This window comes from Meles meles, chromosome 10 (assembly GCF_922984935.1).
Source record: "Meles meles chromosome 10, mMelMel3.1 paternal haplotype, whole genome shotgun sequence".
In the NCBI taxonomy this organism is placed as follows: Eukaryota; Metazoa; Chordata; class Mammalia; order Carnivora; family Mustelidae; genus Meles; species Meles meles.
Window position 1 is genome coordinate 61609578 of NC_060075.1, and position 16739 is coordinate 61626316.

At 36.3% G+C, this 16739-nt stretch overlaps 1 protein-coding gene across 7 annotated transcripts in view; it reads left to right on the forward strand.

Annotated features, from left to right (window-relative positions):
* Window positions 1-10604, forward strand: part of ETV1 (ETS variant transcription factor 1) — a 92052-nt gene extending 81448 nt beyond the window's left edge. For all 7 annotated transcript variants that reach the window (XM_046021343.1, XM_046021342.1, XM_046021344.1 and 4 more), the window contains 2 exons: window positions 3148-3249; window positions 7767-10604. In XM_046021343.1, the coding sequence (XP_045877299.1) occupies window positions 3148-3249; window positions 7767-7988 (324 nt within the window). In that variant the 3' untranslated portion in view covers window positions 7989-10604. The remainder of the gene's footprint in view (window positions 1-3147; window positions 3250-7766) is intronic.
* The last annotated feature ends 6135 nt before the right edge of the window (window positions 10605-16739 follow it).

The following is a 16739-nucleotide window of genomic DNA, read 5'->3' on the forward strand; positions in this document are numbered from 1 at the left end:
GCCCACCGTCACCCTCCTTGTTGTACCACACAGGAGCTCTTTGAGGGTCTCTGTCAGCATGGCTCCTTGAAGGTGCTCAGAAGCCGACCTTATAAGAGATAACTCGTTGGCTGATTTCTTTCTATTTCATTTTGCAGTTTAAAATGATACTGTGTGAGACTGTCGTCCTGTGCTGATTATCTGCTCAGTGCGTTTGAGTAACATTAGCCAGCACATGCTCTTTAACATCTCTCTTTTTGAGATATTTGAGATGATGAAATGTTATTTTCAAATTAATCATGGATCCTAGGGAATTGTCTCAGGGAACAATTATTAACATAGCAAAGCATCTCTAGGACTCAGAGAAGAAGTCTTTAAAGATATTCAAACTTGATGAGCTAGAAGAATTACCAGGGAGTCTGATAACCAGGACCTGATTGTGGTCTTCAGGTTTATGCTGGGTATTCAAACATGATTTTTAAAAATCAGTTAATGCTTGAACTGTTACATTTTCCAACTTAATTCATTTGACAGTGAGAGTGATTTTTTTAAAAAAAGATTTTATTTATTCATGTATTTGCGAGAGTGTGGGGGGGCGAGGAGCAGAGGGAGAAGGACAAGCAGACTCCATGCTGAGCTAGAGCCCAACACGGGATTCGATCCCATGACCTTGAGATCATGATCAGCATGAGGGCTGAATGGGCTTTCTCAGTTGGTAGGTGGTCTAACCTATCATGGAAATTAGTTGTATCGTCTGTTGACTTTAAGTTTCAATCTTTTTTATTATTGTGGTAATAACACTTAACATGGGATCTGCCCTCTTCTCAAATTTTTAGGTGTCCAAGACAGTACTGTTAACTGTGGGCATGCTGTGGTAGAGTACATCTCTAGAACTTACCTTGTATAACTTGTCTGCATCTCACAGGCATTTTGGTGTGTCCCACTTCCCTTTATGATGCAGGTGACATTGAATGAACCCAAACAGATCTAAGAATATATTCTATTCTTTAAAAATGTCTAATAGGGGCGCCTGGGTGGCTCAGTGGGTTAAGCTGCTGCCTTCGGCTCAGGTCATGATCTCAGGGTCCTGGGATCGAGTCCCATGTCGGGCTCTCTGCTCAGCAGGGAGCCTGCTTCTCCCTCTCTCTCTCTCTCTCTCTGCCTGCCTCTCTGCCTACTTGTGATCTCTCTCTGCAAAATAAATGAATAAAATCTTAAAAAAAATAAAAATAAAAATAAAAAAAATAAAAAAAAATAAAAATGTCTAATAATACCCACTTGTGCTTAGAATTAACTGGCATCCTAAAAGTCAGACTGCTTATGGTCTCAAAAAAAATCATTCTCTCCCTAGAGACTTCCACTGGGGTGTCTATTTTTTTTTTTTAATATTTATTTTTACTGGAGAGAGAGAGAGAGAGCATGCACAAGCAGGGGGAGGGACAGAGGGAGAAGCAGACTCCCTGCTGAGCAGGGAGCCCCATGCAGGGCTTGATCCCAACACCCTGGGGTCATGACCTCAGGGCAAGGCAGATGCTTAACAACTGAGCCACCCAGGCACCCTCTATAGGGTTGTCTTAAAGTTGGTTGCAAGTATTTTACTTTCTAGGTGCTCCCTAGTAAATTTCTAGAGGAGAATCATTTATAAATGAAAAGGTATTCAGAAACTGGTGTTTAATTTAAGGAAATATTAGGAGTTTATTTCCATGGCCCTTCCAGGTTAGCGTGCTGTTCAGTTGCCAAATCTGCTAAAGATTTGCTGATGCCCATTGTTAGGTTCTTCAAAAGACATTTTGTTTCGATAGTATGGCTTTCATTTCTTATTGCCACCCTCCCATTGCACTACTGCTTCAAATACTTACGGTAAAATGAATTTTATCTCTGGAAAATTCAGAGCTGCCTGCTGCGGTGACTGGATGTGTAGTCATGTTCCTGTTACGTCACATCTCTGCTGTACTGATGCATGGGGGCTAAATTACACTGTATCCTCATTCAGGAAATACAAATTAGGGAGGGAGAAAAGAGCAAGGATCCGTATTTTTGACAGAAAAAAACAAACCCCGGGGAAAGGTAATTGCTAATAAAGTGGAGAGCGACGGAACGCTCTCTCTGAAAAGCAATCTATTTTAGGCTATGTGACACAGCAACAACCTGGAATTTCAGAGAAATGAAGGAGAATACTAACCCTATTAGATAATGTTTTCTTGGGGTTGCCTAGGTATGCATCACAGCTGCAGCTTCTGTTCAGACGAATAAAATATGGAAATTCATGAGAACCTGAATTTAGCTGGGGGGGCGAAAGCAGGCTAGCGGTCCAGTGTGAGGCTTCAGCCAGCCCCGGATTGGGGGAGGGGGCACGTATAATCGAGGAGGGAGGTTCCTTGAAAAATTCCGCTGTGCCAGCTAGGTTGGTCCTCCAAACTCACCTCCTCAGAAGCTCTGAGATTTTTCACCAAACTGCAAAGTGGACATTCTGCTTTAGAGATTTTTGTTTGTGGACTCATGTTCTTGGTGACCTTTTCCACTTCCTTCTTATTTTTAGTATCCAATTACTGTTCTCTAAATGCTTGCTTAATTCCCCAGTTCAGTACTGGTTATAGTTTTCTTCTGATGCTGCTTCGGGCAATAAAAATTATTGCAGTTCAGATTATGAATTTGTATACTGTTTCCTCTGCTACACATACAATGCCACTTGTTCATTCTTTGGTCTCAAACAGGATATTTCTTTCTCTAGTTTTTCATAATCTCAGAAGACACCTTTAAAAAAGAGATTGCTAAGCTGTTCTTGGTCTATAGGTTTTATCAGAAAAACTCAGAAGGAGAAAAGAGGCTGTATATCTCAGAATGGGAAGCTTGCCTCATTGTGGTGAATTGCAGCCTGTTCATTCCCATTGTAAACACATCCCCTTATTTCCATTTAATTTTGTATCCAAAACAATAGTGACAAAGAATTCTATTGTGAAGTTTCAGAATGATCACTGCACGCCCAGTTTAAAAGCAAACCAGGACACAGGAAAATTCAGACCATGATAGCTTTTGCCTCTTTACTTCTGTCTTTAATTTGGATGTGTTTGGAAGATTTGGAAGTAACGGATTAATTCACTGATGTTTTATGAAATATCTTGATAAGGTAATACTTAACACTACAATGTCGTTCTGTATTGGTGGCAGGTGGCCCGGCGTTGGGGCATTCAGAAAAACAGGCCAGCTATGAACTATGATAAACTTAGCCGTTCGCTTCGCTATTATTATGAGAAAGGAATCATGCAAAAGGTGAGCAGCTACAACAGTATTAAAATTCATTGAAATGTTGCACATTAATCTGCATGTCATACTTTAAAAGCCACATATCATTGCATTGCTGAAGCAAGGTTTTCACTGATTTTAACATATGCTTAGCTCTTGGTTTTGGTATGACAAGCCTTTCTAGTTATAAATCATGGGCATTATAGACCTATGTAATAATATCTTACAGAAGCGAGTAGACTTCCTGGAAGTCACAACTTTACCATATTTGGTAAAAAAATGTTTCAGTACTAATAGTTCCGTATATTCCCAAAGTTGTCAATTGCATTCTCTTCTCAGTTGCAAAAGTGCATTCTGCACAATTACATAATTTTAAAATGCTTTTGTTTATGGATTCCAGTACTAACTTCTTACTTTCACCCTCCTTGTTCTGATTCTTAAAACATTCAGAACATTCCTTGTTTTCTTGCAAAATCTTTTCTTCTTGTCTGAAGTCTTGCCTGGTTTTGCTGGTTGACAGCTTAGCTACCTAAAAACCATTTGTTAAAAATCACAATTTGGTATTATTTCATTGGTGAATGAAGTTACATTACATGTATTTTATTTCACACGAGCTTCTCTTAATATTTCAAAGTGGCTTTTAAAAAAGTTAAGATAAATGGAATACACGTAGAACAAAATATAAAATTCTTGAAGAAGGTAATGAATAAAGAAAAAACATTGGATATTTGTTATTGTTACTCCTTCAGCCTTGCGTGTGTATTCATTCCAGCTGTCTAGACTGTGAACTAAGTTTATGATTTATCGCTTGTGAACATTACTGTTTTAGTTTGCTTCCTTTGTTCATCGGGCGGACACAAACAGAGGTATATATTGCAGATGGTGGCCTATTTTTATACCACTAGAGTTATGCCAAGAAAAACTAGACCAGTAGCTACGTGAAGCATACTAGAATAGAGAAAACAGCATCTTTGAGTTTTTAGACCAAACGGAATCCGTGCTCTAGAGCCTTCCGGCTCAGGGGTTAGAATGCCCAAGATCCTTGAGAGATAAGTCTGAGTTCATTACTCATTTCCTATTTCCCAGAATCTCACCTTCAAGACATAACCCTTACCTACCTGCCCCTCTGTCCTCTCCACCTCATCCCCAGGGTCATTTTTTAATTCCTCCCTTCCTCCTCACCCACCTTTCCTGTTTGCAGCCAAATCCTTTCCAATGTGTTCCATTCCTTTCATTTCCCTCACCATCTAGCTGATTTAGGACCTGTGGAGTGGGCTGGTGCCATAGGTGCTCAGTTCCCCTGGGCAGTGGGGCGGGGGGAGGGGTGGGTAGCTGTCAAAGAAAATGCAGGCAGGATTGAGGTTTGCATGCCGCCTTCTCAGTGGATCACCTTTTGGAACAGCTTCCTGTCTTGCTACATGGTGGTGTTCTTACTTCATAAAGCTGCTGTTGTTATAAAATAAAATAAGGTAAAACAAACTATTTGCAACTATTTATGTATCAGCTAATATAGACTAGAAAAATGTCTGTATGCGACAGAACTTTTGGGGTGTTGCTGCATAATAAAGAAAGCATAGGTTGTTTCATGGTGAAACACACGAAATTGAAATCTAACTAGCACAAAAAAGGAAGGCTTTTTACAATCTTTACAGACATATTTACTCCCTTTCTTCATACGTGTCGCCATTTTACTTGCTGCCGTTTGACACACCTGTGACTCCCTCATAGCCTCATTGATAGATAGCGTTCCCTCTGTACGGTGTCTTGCCTTGTGATTTGACCTGACATTGGTACCATTCTAATGGTAAAGCAAATTCTAACAGAGTCCCTCAGAGGGAAATTATGCTGTCCTTAAACAAAATAAAAAAGTTAAAAAATAAAAACAACTTATGATGTACAATTTTATATTTCAGTGTGTAGGGGAAATGTTTATACGTCCACACTTGTTTATAAACTTAAATTATATATATATGTGGTATATATTTGGGACAATTAAATGGAAAGATTAGAAATTGAAATAAAAATAATCAAATGGATCTAAACATGTAGAAAAACCCTGCTTATTTCAGTAGTTCTGGAAGAGAAAAGTTAGACTGTGGATGTGTGACCTTCTCTTTCAAAACTTAGAAATGCCTAGAGAAATCTATGTACATATTTTAACAGTAGTTATGTGTGGATGATATAATGATAAATCATTATTTCTTTTGATTTAATGTATAATTTTTAACTTTCTGCCTGTTTTTTATGTTACTTCTGAGATTTAAAAAGTTAACATAATTTAAATATCTAATCTTTCAAAGCACAGTTCAAAAGATACTTGCTTGTTAACTTCTGATTCATTTCTCCTGTAAAATTCATGTTTTATCTATGTCAGCTTTGTGGTTTGGGTATATTTAATGTACAGCATTTACTAGATTGTAATTGTATCACTAATAATGAAAGACATTATCTCCCTTGGTAATTATCAGCCCTTGTTCTAAACTGCATGACGTTTAACATATTCAATAAATATAGTAGTAGTTCCAAAATTTTTTTGGTAAGAAAAATAGTAGGAAGCTGTGAGTTAAGACAGACTCCTTAAGAGATTTTATAATCTTGACTGGATGCTGTACATTTTAATTCCCCACAGTGATTTATCAAATCATTTCTAATTATAACCAATAGCAACAGGTTGGATAAAAAAGCTACCAGTAGCCTAAAGCAAATACCTCTTTTTCTGCAGCTCCAAACAAAACAAAGCAGATTATTAAATGCTCTAAAGTATGCAAGCCATTTATTTTTTTTTCTCAAAATGCTTTGAAAAAAGGAAAACTAGTATTTTATGTCTTAGCTTTGTTTCTGATATTGCCTGTTTTTACTCTTATGGCAGTTTCTCCTTCATGAACTTAATTTCCTTTTTATAAGGGGCTAAAGTAAATAAATTTACACCAGCTTCTCTGTTTGCCTTGCAATGTACTGGAGACTTCATCTCAGTTTTACAGGAGGCTTTCCAAAGGAGCCGTTCCCACTTCTGTTTCCTAAAAAAAGGGGAACTGAGGACTAATTTTAAAAAACATGTCTAAGTGTTCACTGTTTTCAAACCTAGGAATATTCAGATTATTTGGGATCTCTAAATTGGTTCCTCTTACAAGGTAAAACGTCCAGGACAAAACAGTGTTCTAAATCTTGAGTCCAGAAGAGTAGCACTCTTTGGTGGTTGATTCTAATTTTCCTAACATGTACAGAGAGTTTATAAACCAAGATCTTAACATTCTCCTTCTACACAAAGAAACTAGCAGTCCCCCCCCTTTTTTTTTGATACATAGGAACTGTGAGGCACTGAATAATTTTCACCTTTCTAAAATTACTAATCTCTGCATACACGTGAAGATTTACTTCAATGTCAATACAAAGAATTGTGTTCATACACACACCCCCTGCCACTCTCCACCCTCAACCGACCCTGGCTTTTTTGAGAGCCTCAGTTTTATCTATTAATGGAGGGAGGTTTGCATATTTGTTTCACTCAATTGTTTATAATTTCCTAGAGAAACATTAGTCTTCAAAATTTAAGGTTGGGACATGTCATTCCCTACAAATTATGCTACTTCTCCTTTATTTCAGGCAGCTGTCACATTTCTTTTTCTCATTTCCTCCCTATGCATTGTATATTTTAAATTCCCTTCACTTTTTTACACCTCTTACTTCAATTTGACACTTTACACACATCCTTAACTTCTGTCTAATACATCTTGCCTTCATTTTTAAAAGTGATGTATCCAGGATAATGCTGTCCTCTTGATCCATCCTTCATTTAAATAAGGCTATGCATCTTTTGTTTGTTTAGATGAGAATACACAATGCAAAAAAAAAGGAAAAAGAAACGAACCAGTTCACCCTGTGAATCAGTGAGTCATAGTCTAGTCTTATTAGGAACCCAGAAGATTTTTCTTTCAAGATCTGCAAGTTTAGGTTTTCTACAGTTTCAGAAATGTAATATTAAGAGGGAGACACTCACCTTAAAGGTCCAGTTTTTTTTAAATAAATAAAGATATTGCAATTTAAAGCAAAAAGGAAAAAAATGTCAATGTGAGATGCCTGCATGAAATCATTGATCCCCCCCCACCCCACAAGTAACAGTGTAAATTTACCTTTATAGTAAAACAAGCAAACTATTAAGCTCTCTAGCTGTGCCTGGAATTAATATAATTATTACCAAAGGTCAATCATTACTCAAGGTTGCATTTCCTTCTATTGAACTGAAGTTTATTCCACAAAGTAAGGACATTTTTTTTTTCCCTTTTATGGATATCTGCTAGCACTTGGCTGCTTTCTGACATATTAAACCATGTTTTTGTTCTTTTCTTTCCCTGCTCTTTCCCATATGGGGATGATGAAAATTGTGGTTCTTCTGAAGTTAATTGACATAAAAACTTATGTCTGTTTCAGTGTACCACATAGTGATTCGCTGTTTGTATATATCGTGACATGATCACCCGGGTACGCTTAGTTAACATCCCTCACCATACATAAGGATGGGTTTTTCTCTTCCGTGTTTGCATCAGGTGGCCGGAGAGAGATATGTCTACAAATTTGTGTGCGATCCGGAAGCTCTGTTCTCCATGGCCTTCCCAGATAATCAGCGCCCACTGCTGAAGACGGACATGGAACGTCACATCAATGAAGAGGACACAGTGCCTCTGTCTCACTTTGACGAGAGCATGGCCTATATGCCCGAAGGGGGCTGCTGCAACCCCCACCCCTATAACGAAGGCTATGTGTACTAACGCAAGGGACAGTCACGCAGGGCCTCTTCTTGCTTCTCCTCTTTTTGCAGGTTGCGGAGAATCTCTTGAATTCTCTTCAATCGTTGTTTGATTTTTGTTGTTTGTATTTTATTTTTAAATAATAATACACAAAAAGGGGCTTTCCTGTTGCATTATTCTATGGTCTGCCATGGACTGTGCACTTTATTTGAGGGTGGGAGGGAGTAATCTAAACATTCTGTGTAACAGGAAGATAATGGGTGAATGGGTGGGGGAACGTGGGGATTACTTTTTACTTAGGCTTGGGATGGGGTCTTACAGGTTTTACGTATAATGAAGCTATATCATGTTTATTTGATTTCATAACAACGTAAGAAAATGTTCATTTTCTCTGGGTATCTATGGTACAGTTAATTCACATTGTGTAAATATCCACTTGGAGACTATTTGCCTTGGGCATTTCCCCCTATTACTTCTGAGTCTCTGCAAGGTGTACAAAAAACAAACAAAAACAAAAAAACTAAAAAACAAGAAAAAACAAAAAAAAACAAAAAAACCTACTGTAAATGGCAATTTAATTGTTAGAAATGACTGGTTTTGCACCTGTTGTAAAAAGGTATTTAGAGATTGCATTTGCTGTTTTTTGTTTTGTTTTGCTTTCTCTCTGACTCACAGAGGATAACCATAAAATGGGTCTTTCTCTCTGAAGTTGAGTGATCACCATGACTGTAAATGAGGGGCACAAATTTTGGACTCTGGCTCCAAATTGAGTCACAGGCCAGTAGCATTCCGTGTACCTGGTGCCACCTTGCTGTTCAGACACAGATCATACCGTCGTTTAAGTATTTTGAAGCCCATTTCAGTTAAATAATGATATGTCATGGTCCTTTGAGATCTTCATTTAAATGTTAAATCTGGGATCACAATGAAGCAAAAAAAAAAAAAAAAATCTCACTTCCTTCAGTACATAAAGAAACATTATTTAATCGATAAGAATTAACTGTACTAAATCACATATTACGCTGTTTTAGATACAGCAAGCACTCCTTAAGAAAAATATCCAATACACTAAATAGGTACTATAGTAATTTTTAGACATGGTACCCGTTGATATGCATTTAAACCTTTTACTGCTGTGTTATGTTGATAACATATATAAATATTAGATAATGCTAATGCTTCTGCTGCTGTCTTTTCTGTAATATTCTCTTTCATGCTGAATTTACTATGACCATTTATAAGCAATGCAGTTAACTACAGATAGCATTTCAGGACAAAATAGATGACTCAAACCATTTATTGCTTAAAAAATAGCTTACGCCATGCTATGCTCTAAGCAGCTGTAATGCACATTGACAAATGAAGAGAAAGCTTCAGCTTGCTAAGGGAAACTGTGGAAACTTTTGTAACTTTTGGTGAAATAGAAAATTATTTACAAATTGTCAAGGACTCCGAGGAAGTTGCTGTATGACATAGTGCTGGCACGGATACTCATCTTGTTTTGGACACTTGTGTAACTGTGATTGGATCGTTTGAAAGAAGACTTAAAGATGTAAAGTGTCAAAGATTTTTGTTTTGTTTGTGTTTGGCATTTGGAGAAAATGTTGAAAGCAAGATATGTTGTTTCATTCACCTCCGACGAAAAAAAAAGTGAAGGGTGTTATGATATCTTTGAATAGCTTGCTAAACCATTCAAAAAAGAAGCCTGAATTTTGCTCAATCCATCAATATCCCAGAGAAACAACATTTTTTTAAGCACCTAGTGTGAAATGTTAAGAAGAAAAAAATCCTAAACACAAAGCCAAAATGAACCTATTAAAGCATTTCTTGACGAGCACAGGAAAGATTGTCGAAAGATGATTTCCTGGCTACCCGTTTTCCAGCATGGCACAGATCACAGCTCGTGTATCTAAATTGAACACTTATTGGGAAACCCACATGTATAATCAACACTACTCACATTTAATTCTACAAAAAGGCCTATTTTTAATTTCAGCATACGTATGTAACCTGTGATTTCAATGATTGTTTCTGCATATACATTATATATCATTTGGCCCATTATGGGCTAATAAGTATGCCTTAAAAATGAGAACTTTTCCCCACCACTATACTCATGTGGCCATTTACAGCACTTAGAGTAAAAACAAATTTTAAAATATTCAACTAAAGATTTATTGGAAAGAGTATTAACATATTTGGAGAAATTGAAGGAGAAATTAAAAGTGGGTCTTTAAAATACCATCTAAATTGTATTGAGGATTCTTTTTTCCCCCCTCTTTTTCTTTCTTTCCTTTTTCTTTTTTCTTTTTAAAATTATCATTCTAATTTCCCATTGGGGAAGAATTCTGCCATGAGTTATCTTAAGGGATCAGAGGAAGAACTGGTATTAATTATATATTTAAGGACAAACTTTTTCTGCTTAAGGTAGTGACTCACAAAACAGAAGGAGTAATTGGCCAACATTAAGGATATTTCCAGTATAGAAGGGTTCAAAACATCTTGTTATAAACTCTTCGGAAATGTATTCTAAGGTTTTTCTTTTTTTTTTTAACTTCTTTTTTTATTCTACTTTTTGTTCGCTTGTGTTTTTATTTTCAGATAGATTAATAAATCTGGCAGCTGATTTCTGCAAGATTCTCGTGTTTTGAATTTCTAATTGAATTGGCTACTCAAACATAGAAAGTTAATTAAAAATATAACATTTTCCTTCAGCTTGGTAAAATAAACTAAAAGAAGCATCTCCCCTAATGTTTGCTGCCTCTTGATGATGACACGCTTTACTCAAGAGACGGATTCCAACAAAGAATCAAAGAATATTATATTAATGAAAAACGACTTTTTGTAAGTTATGCCTATGAAGAATGCTGAAAAATAAAAATCCACAAAGCTTACAGTGTAGAGCAGTTCTCTCAAATCCTAGAAGGCTCTTTGAGGTCATTTATTTGAACCTCCTCTGTACAGATTGTTTTAACTTCTTATAGTTGCTGTGACAAAGTTAATAGTCTGAAGCTACACAAATGTATTCCTTTGTAGTCCTGAAGATCAGAAATCCAAAATGGTTGAACCAGCTTGCATTCCCACCAACAGTGGAGGAGGGTTCCCCTTTCTCCACATCCTCTCCAGCATCTGTCATTTCCTGACTTGTTAATTTTAGCCATTCTGACTGGTGTGAGGTGATATCTCATTGTGGTTTTGATTTGTATTTCCCTGATGCCGAGTGACGTGGAGCACTTTTTCATGTGTCTGTTGGCCATCTGGATGTCTTCTTTGCAGAAATGTCTGTTCATGTCCTCTGCCCATTTCTTGATTGGATTGTTTGTTCTTTGGGTGTTGAAGTCTGAAGGTGCTAAAATCAAAGTGTGTGTGTCGGGTTTGTTCCTTTCCAAGGCTCCAGGGGAGAATCCCATTCTAACTTCTTCCACTTTTAGAGGCTGCTGACATTTCTGGCTCCCCGCTCCGGGCTCCTGGCTTCATCACTCCAACCTCTGTTTCTGTGGTCACATCCTTTTGTCTGCTAAAGTCTCATCTTCCTCTGCCCACCTCTCCTAAGGACATTTGGGATTGCCTTTAAGGTCCCCCCGGGATAATCTCTCCCTCTCAAGATCTTTAACTTGATCATATGTTCAAAATCAGTCTCATCCACAGATTCCCAGGATCAGGACATGGCTGCGGGGATGGGGTGGTGGGGGGTGGGGGGCGCGTGAGGAGGGTGCTTGTATTCAGTCTGTCATGTAGTTGAAGACAGGAGTGAAAACACTGATTGGTTTCCGCTTGGGCAAAAAAAGTTCTGTTGATGGAGATAGGATTAGAAGTTACTGAAGAACACTTGTTTGCCATTGTAATAGTTTTACTTCCCAAAAATGGTACTGAAAGCATTCTCTTAAACTTCACCTGTTCCACTATAGCATCTGGTAATCGCATCAAGCTTTTACATGGTTTAATAACCCCTCGTGTAAATATTATATAATGAGAGAAAAAAAGTAAGGTGTGATAATTACAGAGTACTGGCACAGTTAATTCTGTTATCCAAGCCAGAGTTATATTTTTTAAATAAATTTCTCTTTGTGCTAGTATGACTTGTTTACTGTACGATCTTAACATCTGCAAAGGATAATGATTTTTAAGATTTTTTTTTTTTATTTATTTGACAGAGAGAAATCACAAGTAGGCAGAGAGGCAGGCAGAGAGAGAGGAGGAAGCAGGCTCCCTACTGAGCAGAGAGCCCGATGTGGGGCTCGACCCCAGGACCCTGGGACCATGACCCGAGCCGAAGGCAGAGGCCCCAACCCACTGAGCCACCCAGGCGCCCCTGGATAATTATTTTTTAGGTAAGAATTATAGAGTATATCTGTTACTCAGAAGAACAATTCTAAAATATGAGTCAACTTATCTTTATATGACAAGGACAGAAATCTTTTACCCACTATTATAGCATTTAACTAGGTCATGGGAGTTTCTAAAATGAGTTTCTTGTTCTATCAGCCAACACTTTCCAGAACTTATAATGACAAAATATTAGAGAGAAGGTCATTTGAATGCTTTGTACTGGGTATCTTAAAAGAGAAAAACTAAAATTTAAAATAAGTGAGTGAGCTACTTTCCAGTTGTAGTTTGACATGAAGAAGGGGAAATAGACTTGTTAAAAAAAATAAAGAAAGAAGGAAATTGGGTCAAAATAATAAAAGGAAATTAAAAAGCCTATTGAGCATATTAAGCAGTTGTGATAAAAATTTCATAATAGCCAAGATTCCAGAAGATAATCAGTGTTGGACATGATACTGAGGAATTTGGCCTAATACTCAGAACTGAACTAGTATTTTCACGGTTTGACTTTAGTGGTTTTTTGGTTTTTTTTTTCTTTTTGACATGTGGCTCATTTAGAAAGGTTTATTTATTTAAAAAAATTATAGGGGCACCTGGGTGGCTCAGTGGGTTAAAGCCTCTGCCTTCAGCTCAGGTCATGATTCCAGGGTCCTGGGATGGAGCCCAGCATTGGGCTCTCTTGCTCAGCAGGGAGCCTGCTTCCCTTCCTCTCTCTCTCTGCCTGCCTCTCTGCCTACTTGTGATCTCTCTGTCAAATAAATAAATAAAATCTTTAAAAAATTATAGAAAAATACAGTTTAAGAATAGAGTGGACACCTTTATAGAAGTAATGATGATTTTAGAATGTTAAATGGTATATAAAATAGATACGGTTTAGGAATTCATATGTAGGGTAGGATTTTTTTGTTTTGTTTTTCTTTTTATTCCACACGTAGACTCCACTATTCTTATTTACTTCCATTCGAAAGTGATATTTATATTTCTATGGGGAAGACATTTTTAATTCACGTGGGTGTATTGAAATTATACTTATAGTTTGAGAAAACAGGCTATAAATTTGTGATTATAGCAAATTAAATATGCTCAAAATTTAAATCTAAAATAGAAGTCCAGAAACTGAAAGTATTATCATGATCACTCTGGATGGTGGCACATCTCAAACTGATAAAGGTTGCCTAACTTTTTGACTTGCTTCTAACTATCTGAATCATTTTAATCACTTGATGTATGACCAAGGCACTTGAGTAACCTCTTTGCTGCCCTTCCCCACTTCTCTTTGCTGTAAGTTAGGTCCCAGGACACCTGATAAATGTTTGCCTAGTTTTATGTTCTAATCTCTCTTAATGCATTGTTTCACTTAATCCTTTCAGCAACTATATCGGGAAGAAATATGGGGAAGGGAGCTATCTAAATTATTTCAGTGACTGCCGTGTGCCAGACAGCATGCATGCTTCTATCACTCATTGGCTTTATGGAGGAGAAGCTGAGGCTCATGGCAAAACAGAAATGTCCTTGTGTCAAGATGTCATGTGGTCATAGGCAAATTCATAAACTCTACTTTTTTTTTTCTGTAACATGGACCTAACTACTTTCTTGATTTAAATTTCTAATGACTTAAAAATGTATGTAACAATGATTCACATTTTGCTGAAACACAGTCTTACTTAAAACATTTCTTTAACCATTTTTGAATAGTCTTTATAGAAAAATCTGACAAAGAAATCAAGTGCTATTTAAACACAGCCAACATCAAACTATGATTTTTTTTCCCAAGTCTTTAAGCATTTAGAAATCAAAATGATTGAAGTACCACTTTGTTGTTGGTGGTGTTTTTGTTTTTGTTTTTCCCCTACTGGAGAAGGATATAGCTTAATGCTACCAAAAGAGACAGATGTACGATAAAATTTGTCAGAAAGTTGTAAACACTGCCCCCATGATTTATGCTATTAGACATGACTTCTGAAAGTAATAGATTTTCCTGAAAACTTTTAAGGCACAGTAAATTTGAATTTACATGATTCAGAAGAAGCAACAGATTTTTAAATTAGGAAGTGGGACTAAAAGCATAGAAACTATTTGATGAGAAAATCTTGATTTTTTTTTTTAATGTCACACTACTGCAAAGGGGACTGTGACATCTTATATACATTTTAATTTTCTAAATAGCTAGTAAAAATACTTGTCCTATAGTGTAACATGGATTTAACTGGAGAAAGAAAAATGTGGGGGAAAAAAATGAGAGGAAAAAAAAAAAAAACACAGGTGGCACTGCTTTTTAAATTACAATTTAAAATGCTAGCCTACTTTTACTACTGCAGAAGTATTTTACTTCATACTTAATCACAAATATTAATTTTTTGTTTTAAAAATGTGGTATAATATATATAACATAAAACTTGACATTTTAATCATTTAAAGCATGTGATTCAGTAGCATTAATTACATGCAGAATGTTTTGCAACCATCACCACTATTTCTAAAACATCTAGATCCTTTTATTAGAATATTATTAAAAATATCACAGGACTGGGGCACCTGGGTGGCTCAGTGGTTTAAGCCGCTGCCTTTGGCTCAGGTCATGATCTCAGGGTCCTGGGATCGAGTCCCACGTCAGGCTCTCTGCTCTGAAGGGAGCCTGCTTCCCTCTCACTCTCTCTGCCTGCCTCTCTGCCTACTTGTGATCTCTGTCTGTCAAATAAATAAATAAAATCTAAAAAAAAAAAAAATCACAGGACATACTTTGTTATATACAAGGATTAAAAAGTTTAAAAATGCAGCTTTTTTTGCTCTCTAATAATTCATATTTCTTGTAGTTTCTTCATTAATAGGTTGTTCTTGATTTTACCCTGTAGTTTAATGGCTTTATTAAAGAAAGAAATAAACATTATGCATAAACATTATGTCTACAAAGCCCCGATTATTGTTGCAGGGAGAGAAGTTCATTTAGATAACCAGCTTATTGGCTGTTTTGAAAATAACTCCGTTACGTAGGTGTATGTTAACAAATAAAAAACGTCCCTTTACACAATCCATGTCAAGCAGTGAACTGCTGTTTTGCATTCATATTTTTTAAATTTGAATTGACAGATTTGATTAACATCATAAAAACACAAACATACCAAAGGTTTCCTTAAACACTTGAAGAGTGGTGATTTAAGATATACATATATATTTTCAATTCATAAACATACTGGATTAAATAATAATATTTAATTAATTAAACGAGGCTGTCAAGATAAAACAGGCATCTCTCCACCACTCTCACCATATTCTTAAGTCTAAATACTAAGAACTTTCTAAATGAAAAGAAATCGAATTTTTTTTCTGACTTGGCAGATCTCTTATAGATTCCTCTCAAAATCTATTCCTTGCATTATGGTACTCAAAAACATATATTAAGGTGGCTTGTTTAGAATCATTCACTTATGGAGTAAATTTTTGCTTCATTATTGAAAAGGTAGCATGTGAAGAGATAATCTATTATTATATTTAATTTTTTCTTAGATTTATACCAGACATAAATGTGATACATTCCAATTTTGATTGTTGATTTTTACTTGTTTCATGAATAGCTTGTAAATAGTAAATGTTACAAATAACACACAAAATTGCCATTCTAATTATTTTGCATGCATGCTTCTTCAGTATCAAGGAAATTATGTAATGGAATCAACTGAAAAATGACTTCTTCCACACAATTTGCTGTTATTTTCACAAAAAACTTGTGATTATGTAGAAACCCCGAGGCAGTATTTCTAAAACCAAAGCAAGGAGAAAAATGAAAATAAATGTTTGGATAATTTAGATCCCAAAGGATAAGTACATTGCACACTGATTTATTCATTGAGTGAATATTAATTCATTCATATTAGAACAGACTTGAGATTATTCATTCCAATTTGCTCTATGTCGGGAAATCCATTGATTTAATCTCTCAAAATCCCCTGATATGAATCTTCCACAAATTGGTATTAAACACTGCTATAAAATCAGTTGATTGTGTACTTTCTGCAAATTAAATGCCCTATTCCATAGGTAGACCATATGGAATATACAACAGATTTATGAAAAGTGATCCCTGCACTCAAACTAAAGAAGACTAACCCATGTAAATCTAACAGACACACACAGAATGATATGATGTGGTGTATCAGGCCGAAATAATCTATCATGTAATGCACAGACTCTATGCAAAAGGAATATGGTAAAGAAGTGGCGTTAAGAATGTTAGTAACAGTGGGAAGGAGGGATGCTTTTCTTTTTAAATATAATTAGTGTGTAAGTTCAGTCCTGCCTATTATCATAAAATGAAGCATTTAACTAATCACTAAGTGTAATGTGGCCCATAAAGCAGGAGGATGGTCAAAATTTACAAATCAAGGCAGGGCCGACTGCTGACTGTAACTTCTCAACTGCCTTCATCCTGAACATCTTGATTAAAAATGT